The 12,369-nt window shown below is 46.4% G+C and overlaps 1 protein-coding gene across 2 annotated transcripts in view; it reads right to left on the bottom strand.

The window, feature by feature from the left end:
- Positions 1-12,369, bottom strand: part of MIA3 (MIA SH3 domain ER export factor 3) — a 353,545-nt gene that overhangs the window by 22,496 nt on the left and 318,680 nt on the right. The window contains exons 27-28 of one of the 2 annotated variants that reach the window (XM_078649820.1): positions 7,183-7,253; positions 6,988-7,050 (exon numbers count right to left, since the gene is read on the bottom strand). In XM_078649820.1, the coding sequence (XP_078505946.1) occupies positions 6,988-7,050; positions 7,183-7,253 (134 nt within the window). The remainder of the gene's footprint in view (positions 1-6,987; positions 7,051-7,182; positions 7,254-12,369) is intronic. The other variant, XM_078649821.1, reaches the window with a different exon arrangement.

Genomic DNA, 12,369 nt, shown 5'->3' with positions numbered 1-12,369 from the left:
AGCACAATCTACTGAAGTGGCTGAGGGGACAGGAGCAATTGCGGTGGAAAATCGCAGAAGGCATGGTATACATCTACTCTATCTGCAAGATCTAACAGTCCATTGTGATGGCCCACGAATGCAGCAGATCGCACAGCAACGTCCCTCCGTGGGAGCGAGCTAAAGCAGTGTTGCACAGGAGAAGAAAGCAGGATGCTGATGGACATGGCGACACTTTGAGCCCCTGCACCATCTGTACAGGTTCAAAATTGGTTTGGGAGTTATACTGTCTGGGATGGTTAGTGATGACAAAAGGGCGTTTCTCTTAAGTATCCACGAACATTGTGATATTCCCTGACAAACTAAAAGGGCAAGGGAGGCCTGTGAGAGCCACATCAATCAAGTTGGCCTGAAAAATCCCAGGAATTCTAGTGGAATGGAACCAGGCATTGCATGGAATGGGGATAGAGGACCCGACTGAGCATGCCAGAGTCCACTGTGTCTAATTCTGACCCAGGAATTTGCTTAGCCACATCCTGCCCATTCATATCACCTCTGCAAAGTGTACTTGCAAGTAGTCTGAAATTTTTGCACAACCAGCTGAGCCATCTCTCACAGGGAGTGTGAATAGAAGCAAGGAGGCAGATCACATTTTTGAAGAGAAGAGCCAGGTTCTCAGAATAAAAACGTTTTCCCTTGGGCCCAATCTGTTATGCTCACAATCAAGGGGAGCCCGTAAAGAAGGATCATAAGTTCTGCTTTTTTTTTTTTAATCACGTTTATTAAGTTTTATGCTTACAGTAACTGTACAGATATAACATTCTGTGCAATTTCCAAACCGTCATGATCAGAGCACCAATTCAGGTCAAGACACATAGTAGAGAATGGAGAGGGTAAGGTTCGAGAAAGCCTCAGCACAAAAGAAGCTGTTTAGTAAAACATTTCACACATAGGTGCTTCACAGGTTCTGCTTTAAGCAAATAGACAACTGCCCGACCATACTCTCTGGTAAATTACGGGCAGTTAAAAACTTTAGGTCCCCAGGGACTAGCAGATGGCTGCAGTCGACTTGACAGTTTGCTGCTGGGGCAGAAGTTGGCCCGAAGATACACACTTATTGGGGGACGATCAAACATATGCTACACTCCATAACAACACTCCAGATCCCTGAGGGAGCGTCACCGTGCCTACTGGGGAACAGGAAACGGCACACGACACGCAAGGCACAACTGAGATTTATGGATCTGGCGCTAGTGCTGGCGATCAGGGTGCTCACCATGCGATGGAAGTCGCCCAGGGCCCCACAGTTAGAAATATGGCGCGACGACTTACTGAAATGGGGCAAAGCAGAATCCGCGGCACTGCGAGAGGAGGAGAGCAAGGGCCTGCGCAAATATCCCATAGCTCAGGAATGGGACTCGATGCTGTTGGACCTAGAAGAGATAGACCTGGACAGTTTGGGAGACCCGGTGGGGTGAACTCACATAGGTAACGGAGGGGGGCCGGGAACCACGAGCACCACTACGACTCACAAGGGCTAGACCAGACCTAGAGCTTTTACCAAATTACAAATGGACGGAGCCACCTTGCCCCGGGATGGGAGGAACGCAAGTGAGAGCGACCAGGAGACAGAGGGTGGGCGGGCGGGTGGGGTTGGGGGGACAGTTGGGGTGTGATACTTATGTAAGAAAGGATTCTGGAGTTTACAGAGTATATATGGGATGTATCCGGGATTGCTATGACAAGCAACTTATAACTGAAATGCATTGCTCCCACAAAGTAATGGTTATGAAAACGGAAAAGACTGATGTAAGATATGATGAGAAAATTTACGGAAATGCATGATATCCTGTAACAGTCACGAATAAAGAGTTAAAAAAAAAAAAAAAGACACATAGTAGAGAATGGAGAGGGTAAGGTTCGAGAAAGCCTCAGCACAAAAGAAGCTATTTAGTAAAACATTTCACACATAGGCGCTTCACAGGTTCTGCTTTAAGCAAATAGACAACTGCCCGACCATACTCTCTGGTAAATTACGGGCAGTTAAAAACTTTAGTTCCCCAGGGACTAGCAGATGGCTGCAGTCGACTTGACAGTTTGCTGCTGGGGCAGAAGTTGGCTTGCCCCATGTAACTAGGAAGGGTTCCATTAAGACCTTAATTAAACAAATCAAGAGTTCCATGGCCGAATACGCCAGCTAGAATATCTCGATGAGAGTGTTTACCTTCTCCTCTAAGGTCAAAGGTCGTTCCAAAACCTCAGGTGCGTTCAAGACAGCTGTGAATGAAGCAACAACCTCTGATGTAGGTTCCGAAAAACAATAACTCAACTTCTAGAGAAGTAGCCAACACGCTGGTATTTTTTAGGGTTATAAATAGTCCCCAGCGTGTTAGTTTGCTGGAGAGGAGGGAGAACCTTGCCCACCTCACTGCTGTCACGGTCATTATGTCGGTCAATTACGGCACCTGTTTATCATCCGATGCTGAACCTAAGAAATCTTACATCCCTAGGGAGGATCTATATTAAAACCTCCTCTACCTGTCTCTGCAGCTAGCATCGGAACTCATTAAGATGGCCTTAGCCTTTGTAAATGTCACCACCCCAGGCGACTGCTATGAAGACCGCACCAGGGGGCTACCAAGAAGGTACTGATGCGGACGCCAGTCAGGACACAACAGGCAAAGCAATGTTGCTGGAAGAGTGCCAAGAAGAAGCTGCATGCGGGCAAGTGGTGCCATGGGTGTACTTCCTTTGGGTGCCCCATTGAGAAACCGGACAGCTTCACAGGGTCCAAGGGCACACTAGTAGGAGCCAGAAAGACCAAGCCCAACAGCACCCGAGTAAAGGCTCCAAATTGAACAGAGTCAGCCCCAGGGGGTGAGTAAGCCGGAGGAGGCACATAATCCAGTGATGGGGATTAAGGTTAGTGTCACTATGACATCAACAAGCTCAGGATCCGAATATGAAGCTGCTCGGAAAACATATCAATGACTTGAAGAGCTACTGCAGGAATTAGAGTATCATCTTGACTTCAAACCTACAACACTTCTTATGCTTTCTCTTGGCCTTAAATCTCAAAATCTTGGAGCACGTGTTGGTCTACTGCAAGCAGGCACACCTGGAGCAGCATCGGTATTCTAGAATGGCATTAAACCCAGCAGCCTGCAACCAACAGTTTGGCTTTTTGCACCTTCATAGCCTTTGTGTGCATAAGACCGCATTTATCACGCAACCTGGAGCCACGCGAAGGCACCACAACCACATGACGTGGAGGTCGGAGCTAAGAAATCTGTTTGTGGCAGGACTGGGACTGCTTAAATCTGCTTTTCCATGGGAGCAACATCCTGTAGAAATTCCTAAATGTAAAGAATGAATTGTTCCAAGCACAGCATTTTGAATGAACCTCGAGGGGAGAGGAAAACAAAGAGATGGCAGTGGCATGCCAGCCTGCCACTTATATGGCGTTGGTGATGTCCTGTCTGTGCTCGTATCCGGCATTGATGCAGAGCCAAGTGCCACCTACCTGCTCAAAAGAGACAAGTGTTGAGAAAAATCAGTCCACTGGGAAAAAAAACAAAGATCCATGGGGAAGGGTTGAAAAATTAGTGTTTTCCCAATGTATCTTTCATAGGAAATGTTGCTTTATCTACAGCTCGAACAGCTGAATGGCTTTACACCAAACTGGGCATGAAATTAAAACTTTACTAAGAAAGCTTACGTTTTTAGATTAGTTTAATTCTTTCAGCAGTTTTTGAGTTACTAGCATTTGTAAAAGTTGCTCAGCAGGCTTAAAAAAGTTAACACTTTTGTATCTCTTTGCTGGTTAAACTTGTAAATCAATCCTGCCAATCACATTTTCAAATTTTAAGACAATATAATTGACTGAATTAGGGCTGAATTCGGTTTTTCCGCTCATACTAAAATCTGCAAGCCAGCATCAACTTTAGAGTTTTGCTCTGTGAGGAAAAGTACACAGCGATGGGCAGCCAACGCCATAGTTTGCAGACCCAAAGGCAGTGGCCATGGGTATCGAGACAAATTAAAAAAATTCACAGCATTTATGGAACACAAGTCTTCCTCATCAGTCTATTGACAGGGCATTTCGGTCTGAACTGTTCCCATAAGGCACAGGGAAAAGACTGATTTGCATATGGCTGGGTCTAAACTGGGGTGGCATGGTGAGCAAAAGAACGATGGATTTAACCCAGATCTCTTGACTGGGGGTGAATGTCTGATTTATTCAGCATTCCGTCCATCATTTGTTTGCGTAGCACTTTTCATTCAAGAGGGATGGGTATGCCCACACGTTGGTCCGTTGCTCACTGTGCCACTGGATTCAAGCTAGCCTGGCTGATGAAGGGTAATACCCAGAAACCAGTCCCAGGATGCTTGTTTCAGGTCCAGGGAGGACATGGCTTTGCAGTTCGGTCTGAACTGTTCCCATGAGACACAGGGTCAAGACTGATTTGCATATGGTGGGGTCTAAACTGGGGTGGCATGGTGAGCAAAAGAACGATGGATTTTACCTAGATCTCTTGACTGGGGTGAATGTCTGATTTATTCAGCATTCCGTCCATCATTTGTTTGCGTAGACCCAAAGGCAGTGGCAATGAGTATCGAGACAAATTGAAAAATCAACAGCATTTGTGGAACACAGATTTTCCTTATCAGTCTATTGACGGGGCATTCCTACAGTCAGGTGGTGTATGTTGCTAGAAGTGAAGTTTTGGTATTTTTGTATATTTGTGGGCTGTGAACAGGTATGACCTACTCTTGAAATATAATGGTCCAGTTTCCATGTGCATTAACTGTTACACTGACTGATTAATCTGTCTGAATGCTTTCCTATCACCTTTGCTCTATCTTTAGCTTTTATCATCTGTTGGAGGAAATCATCCACTACTACTCCAAACAGACTTTCATCCTTGAAGGGCATGTTATTATTGACTGTCAGAACTTCCTGATTAAACCCTCTTAACAAGGTGTGTCTCCTAAGGGTGAAGCCAGTGCACATATGTCTGCTGTCTGTGTCAACTACATCAAAGGATGGTTTCAAGCAGGTGTTCACTATTGCCTATCTCTCCTACATCACAGCTTTTGCCCCGTTTTTTCATACTGATCCGGAAGGTGTTGTGTCAATTCCTCGATCTCCTCTCATTGTTAAGTTAGCTATTTGCCATTGTTTGAAGGGCTAATCTCTCCATATGTCTACTCACCATTCTATTCTCTTGTTTTCTCTGTATGGCAATGGTCCTGGAGATGTTGAGGCTTTGATGAAGTCTGCTGAGCAGTGATATTATATATTTACATATTCCTGTGTCGAGTGCCTATATATATTTTTCTCCACCCTAGGTAAAGCTATTTTTGAAGACGCTAGTTCTTTAAATGCCTTTTTTCTGGTATATGATGCTTGCAAACATGGGTAAGTACTGAAAAGAGATATGGCTACCTTATTAAAACCTCGACTAACCCATTACTTTGTAGTTGGTACATCATGGAGAAGTGGTGTGTCACACCAGCTTGCTCCCACATCTTTTGCAAGTAAGCGGAGAGGATATTAGTTCCAAGGTCGCAGGAACTCTAACCCTGGAAAAAATAGACACAGCTCCCACATTTGCTCCACGGGTGCCACCTCTGAATATCTGGTGGCCTCATCCACCACAACCAAAATGTACTTTTTGCCTGATTGGGAAGGCTAGGAGGGTTTGTGGTTAATTGAACCAGCATGGTCTTTCCCCACCAGCTCAATTTGGCACCTACAATCAGTATAGAGACTAGCGGTGCATTGGTCTTACCTCCTGACTTACGACTCATTTGGCAAGGAGCTAGCACTTGGCTCAAGATTTATCAACTCACGATATAGCATGCCATCCTTCCAGCCATCATATTGCCTTCTAAATACTACTTTCAGACCTGTTCCTGGGCTTCCTACTAAAGTCCGACAAGCATAAGGAACTCAACTTGCAGCCTGGTTCTTTCGACTTAGCTCTGTACCCATTGTTAACCCCGCTAGCTAACTGCTTGTCAGTCAACACTGCCCATTTCCCTGGATCCCCCTCTACCAGATTTCACCCATAATTGCCCAGGTGGAATAGAGCACTCCCCATTGAGTCTCTCTAACACCATTAAGTGGCTAAGGGAATGAATATTCTTGGTCTCCGTATCACGCATTCCAATCATGCAACACTCCATGACCCTTGGTCTCAAATGGTATGCCATTTGCTCCCTTGAAGCATAAACAAATTAGGTAATGCAGTCTCTCATTCTTGCACTCAGAGGAGCATACCTATGATGAAAAGTCCTGAGAACAGCAATGTATCTTGCATGTCACCCTTTTTTTGCTTCAGTGAGCTGTTTCCATACTTTTTAAGTGAAGAGAGTATTCACCATAGTACTCTGCCAGACAATACTCACCAGCAATAGAGAGCTCAATGGTACACAACTACTTTATGCTAATTTGGTGACCAGAAGGTGTTTTTTGTGTTAAAAGCACATGCACTAAGGTGGATGCTGTAAGTTTGAAAGAGTGTGGCTTAAGAACTAACTAGTAGGTGCTGGGGGTCACTGGACCCCGGAAGTGTGTAGCATAAATTTATATTATCCTTTCTGCTGGAGATGTTCATTTTTAATATTTTAATGGGTATGAATGATGATCACCCCACGATAATGAACTAGTCTTGTAAGGAAAACACTGGATATAATGAAGACTTGCTCAAAACGGTGCACAGGGCAATATGCACCTGATTTCCATGTTATAGAAAGAACAGCATCAGGGAAAGGTCGGAATACATAAACGTTAGTACATAAGTTACCACAACAAACCAAAGATCCAAGACAATGCCATGCTGACACAATCACCTTATAAAATCCAAACCATGGTTTAAAAGGTTAAGCAAATAGTTGTGCCATGCAGCCTTTCATTGCATCTTGAAGAAATATGCCAACAACCTCTCTCCACCAAAGCAGCAAGTAAAAGCCCAGCTCCAAGTCCAGCCTCTAAATACTCACTGCATCAACTTCATCAGATGAAGGTGGAACAGCAGATACACTGGGGACTTCAGACTCGTTTTGCTTTTTTAAGTGGCAAGAAAATTAGATGAGAAATCATATAAAAGTTTAACAAAAACATTTGAAATGTAGTGGTATGCCTTTATAATGTAACATACTACTCAGTATTTTTTAGAAATGCGGTTTCTGACTTACCAATCCATCAACCATGTTCGAAGGCGAGGATGTTCTGGGACCAGTGTTTGGCAGGCGAGAAGGCCCAAGGTCTGAGAAATATAATGGTTATTAAGAAATGTACTGGGATAGCACTACTACTTCAAAAGCACAGATGACAAGTCTTTTAACAAACTACAACATGCAGATGGCAACCCATGAATATAATTTGTACACTGATAATATACATTGTCATATAGTTGATTTAGCTTTCAACCTAGTAGCCCGTTGTGGTTTACATGAGAATAATATGTTATTGCTCTGATATCAGCTTTGCTTAATAAACTATGTCTGTACAGAGAGTGCTGAAGCTTCAGGAATAACACGATACAGAATTGTTATGAGGTCTGATCTCCGCACCTTCATAGACATAACATAAGTGCAGCTTCTGCCAACTTTAGGCGGGTTTTATATTGCTTTGCTTAGAGCACAGATACACACTTGATGCTGTTCGCATGCAGAGAGAGCTGGTGTATGCTGATGTGATCTCTTCATTCTAGGATCTTGAGGTATGGGCCCACCCTGTTAAAACCCAAAGAGACCTTCTTAGTTATTAATATAATATGTGAGTTAGGGAGGGTGAGAAATAAGTGTTGTTAACCCTTATTCATTACAGCATGTTAACATGCTGTCACCGTTTTCTTTCTATGGACTAGTAACTATGCTGATAACTTTGCTTCTGATAATATGTTTCCATGTATTATCTAAGATACTGCGTTTGAGAAAACGGCATTAGGAAATAAATATTTCAAATGTGCACGTGTCCTCATTTACTCCACGTTCTGGTATGAAATGATTGTATAACGAAAGAGTGCTCATGTGTTCCACGTAACCTGAGGTATTGTAAGTTCATGTTCTGGTTTGTCTAATCATTGGGAGTTTGTTATGACCAATGAGACACTGTAGCTAGCTCGGTAAGGGGTTTGTTGGGTACTGAGGTGAGTTTTGGGTCACCCTAATTCGCAGAGGTTCCAATCCTCTGTGCACAGTTCTGTGGGAGAACAGAAACCCAGCTACATGGCGCCCATACGTTGGTGGTCTTATATCATGACACTCGAGTAGTATATCATTCAAACCTTAACCCCTTCACTATCGTTTCCGGAAAACGGTGGTGTCGGAAAAACCTACCTATTTTTGAAATAAGTCTTTTCAAGCCTGAATCTATCTAAAACGGTTTCTTTGAATTACTACCCAGTTGTGCTACAAAGTTTCCTTTGTTTTTCAGTAATTCCGGTGTAATCATGGCGCAGGCTGTGAACATCCCGCAGCATAGTCGCATTGCGGTGCGCAACCATTTACAGACTTACCAGGTCCCTGTGGATTGCTTAGCTGTGATTTTAGTGGTGTGTGCAGATCCGGCGTACCCTTTCGAACTGTTTTATTCGTGGGTAACGTTTCCGGCAATAGACGCTGTTAGACCGGTCTGCCTTTGGGTAGTCCCTCCCTCCTATTAATTATTTATTTTGTCCCCTTTTTGCCCCTCATTCCCTTTCTATCTTTTTGTGTCCACTGGACTATTTTTATGGTGTTGGCCTGGGGGATAGATGCTCTTTTACCCTCATAGTTCTTCACCTTAGGCCTAGGCGCCTTTCCTGACAGGAATTAATCCAGATCTACAAAATGGTGGCTTCTAACTGCCACAACTGTCACACCTGAGATCTGTCCCATAGGATGGCATAGGGCATTCCAGAACCTTCTGGTCCCTTCTGGACCTCTGAGGGTCAGCCTATAAAAGGCGGAATGCTGGGCAACCATTTTGTCTTGCCAGAGTGAGTCAGCTGGAGGACAGGCAGTAGCATAAGGTGGGTGTAGGATAGCCAAAGGGTTGACCTCCCAGTCTAGGGATGCTTCCTTATTGATTCACCACCCTTCCTCCCTTGTGGTTTCTTGACCTGACACCGCTGCGTGGGAATCCTGGAGACCCTGGGCGCCTGATCAACCCCTAGCCTAGAAGTTAGGGTTATGTGTGGTTGAGGGTGGCTGCAGTGCTGAGGAGTACAGCCTATTGCCCAGTTGGGAAGCCTCAGTGAGACTCTGACAGAGTTGGCCAAGAAGCGAGAAGGGTTAAGGCTGAAGGTTCGTTATTGTGAACCCTCCTAGTTTGACTCCTTAAATTAGCTAAGGACGCTCTTGCCTTCAACTCCCCACTGACATTCACCCCAGCGGAGTTTTCCCCTCTTACCTAAGATGTCAGGCGGCTGGTGAGAATAGTGGCTCATTGAGGGAAAGAAGGCAGGGACTCTGCAACAAGTGGCGAGATCGAGCAGGAGAGGCTTTGGCTGGGGAGGGCATTCCCCTGATCGGCGCTGCTCTGGTGCGACCGCCACTGATCCTGGAGTGGGCGGAGCGGAAGAGGAAGAGCCGTCGGGATAGAGCGGCCTCGGGTGTGGAGACACTACACACCCGCGCATGCCCGGTTGGGTCAACTGACTGCGTGAGGCGGAGTCGACCGAGGGGAAAAAGGGAACGAAAGATCAGATTCGACTCTCAGCTGTGGTAAGCCTGTGCCCGCGCCAGCTCTGGAGTTGAGAGCCTGGTCAGGCGAGGGAGCGAGCAGTCGATCGCTGCACACGGAGAGATCCTCACCCCCACCCTCCCCGCGCTGACAGCGAGCGGCTGGTCGGGCAGGAAGAAACAAAACGAGCGCCAGAGGTTACCGGCTGAGACTTCTGTCGAGGTCTCCCTTTCTGTTCTGTGATCGGAGATTCTGGCCTCGCGGGCCCCACTGTAAGTAAGGAGTGTGTGGTGGGTGAAGACTGAGACTCCGAGTTAACGCTAGGAGGGACTGAGGAGCGGTTCCTCCCAGAGGGTCCCATTGTGTGGGAAAATTCAGACCTGGTTCTATTGGAACTTCCCTTGATACCCCATTCACTCCTCATACTGTTTCCTGGAAGGGAGTAAATTGACATGATGAAGTAAACCTTGTGTTTCAGGTCCAGAGGAGAGCGGCCACAGGGCCATGATCTGAGGGGCTAGTACAATCTGTTGAAATATTGCTAAAAGTATCTTCTGATGGGGAAAAGTGCTAAGTCCTCATAAGAGGTAAAGGTGCATATGCTGTTCTAGGATAATCACTGACATCCTTCTCTGGCTGCATATATTGTTAGAAAGGTGGGGTGAGACTGGTAATGTACCTTAATGTAAATGTACTGAACAGAATAAGATGTAGATGTGAAGTGTAATACAGTACTTGGATTGAAACTGAATAAGGAGAAATACTGGTGTAAAAGTGATAAATAAAAGCAAACCTATTTTTATAAAATCAAGCCATATTTTTCCAAAACATTGGTGTAGCGTCATTCTTTTAAGTGGAATTGCATGTGGTTACTTCTGGGTGGTATGCAACCTTCGCACATGTGCCTCTATTAGAGATTGTCTTACCCTAGGCCAGGCTACCCTAGGTGACCCGACAACTTTAGGTTCCAACATATTGGTGTCTAGCGGTGGGATGTAAACTGTGGTTGCAACTACTCTGCAGTAACTAAGCGTAATCCACTGACCTACACCTGGAGTTTTCTCCTGGCGGACTTCCTAATTACTACTGTTGTTTTTTCCTAAATTTATTCCTGGTGGTGGGTGGAGGTGACCCTCAGAGTTTCCTATCCTTGTAACCTACTTCGGGGTGGTTGTCCACACTTTTCACTGACAAGATGGAATTCGAAATGTCAGAGCTGGAGACCTATACTGTGGCACAGCTCAAGGATTTCTGTCAGGAAAGGGGAGTGTTCGTTAGGCGAGGGGCCAAAAGAGAGGAGCTCCGTACTAGTCTGCGAGCCTGGGTGGAAGCGCACACGGAGTGAACGGTAGAGGAGGAGGAGTCAGACGGAAGTACTGTCATCGAGAGGCTGGCAGAATGTCCCCCGGGGATGGGTGAAATGTCAATCAGCCCCAAGGTAGTCTCACGGGAGGGCAGCAGTGTGTCATCAAGAGGGTTGTCAGAGACCGAGTTAGCCGACAGGAGAGAGGAAAGACACTTAAGGTGGGAGATGGCCAAACTGGAGATGGAAGGGAGGAGGATGGAACACGAGCTCAAACTACGAGAGCTCGACCTCAAAGCCCTTAACATCACTCCAAATGGTGGCAGCGAAACCAGAGAACCAACCAGGGAGTCCAGACCCTACCTGCCTAAGGATATAATTGCCAGCTATAGTCAGGGGGATGACATAGCCAAGTGGCTGGCTGCCTATGAGGTCTCCTTAAGAGCCCATGGGATCCAGGAGAAACACTGGGGGGGTGGGTTGTACAAGTACATGCCTCCTACTGGTCGGGACACCTTGTTAGCCTTAGAACCAAAGGAGCAGACCAACTACCCCACTATGAAGTTAGCGTTGATTAGAAAGTTTGGGCTAACCCCGGAAAAGTATCGCCAAAAGTTCAGGGGGAGCCACAAGTTAAGCACCCAGAACTGGGTGGATTTCCTGGATTATGCAAGGAAGGCATTGGAGGGCTGGGTACAGGGCAGTGAGGTGAAGGATTATGAGGGGTTGTATGACCTTTTTCTTAAAGAGCATCTACTCGAGAAATGTTTTCCCGAGCTGCGCCAACACCTGGTGGACAGCAAGCTGACCAACCCCCGGAAGCTTGCAGAGGAGGCGGACATCTGGGCAAGTACCCGGGTGTCCTCAAAGGGGACTGGAGGGGATTCCAAAAAGGCCGGACAGGGCGCCCCTCAGAAGAAGGAGGGGGGAGATAAAAAACGGGAGTTCTCTAAAGGTCCCCAAAACAGTTTCCAGGGAAAGGGAACAGGTTTCACCCCTAAGGCTAACCCGCCCAGAAACCCTCATCCTGGCCAAAGCCAGCAGCCAAGGGTTGTCCACTGTTTTGAGTGTGGTGGTGTTGGACATTATAAGGGAGATGTCAGATGCCCAAAGAGACCACCCTCTCCCACCGGAGGAAAAGCCCCGGGAGTAGCTAGTGTAGCGCTCGGGGAGGAGTTGCCCTTAGATAAGGGGGGTGAGTGGGCGGGTGTCACCTTAGTGTCCCTGGGAGAACGGGAGATGGTTCCTATGATCCAGGTGCCCCCAAATACTACCAAGTATGGGCAGTGGATCACCATCAATGGCCAGAGAGGGGAGGCTCTGAGAGATACAGGAGCCAGTATGACCATGGTGAGAAGTCATCTAGTGTCTCCAGAGCAGGTGATTCCCAATGTACTCCACCCCGCCGCGA

This window comes from Lissotriton helveticus, chromosome 6 (genome assembly GCF_964261635.1).
Source record: "Lissotriton helveticus chromosome 6, aLisHel1.1, whole genome shotgun sequence".
NCBI classification, from domain to species: Eukaryota; Metazoa; Chordata; class Amphibia; order Caudata; family Salamandridae; genus Lissotriton; species Lissotriton helveticus.
This window is presented reverse-complemented; position numbering and strand designations above follow the sequence as displayed.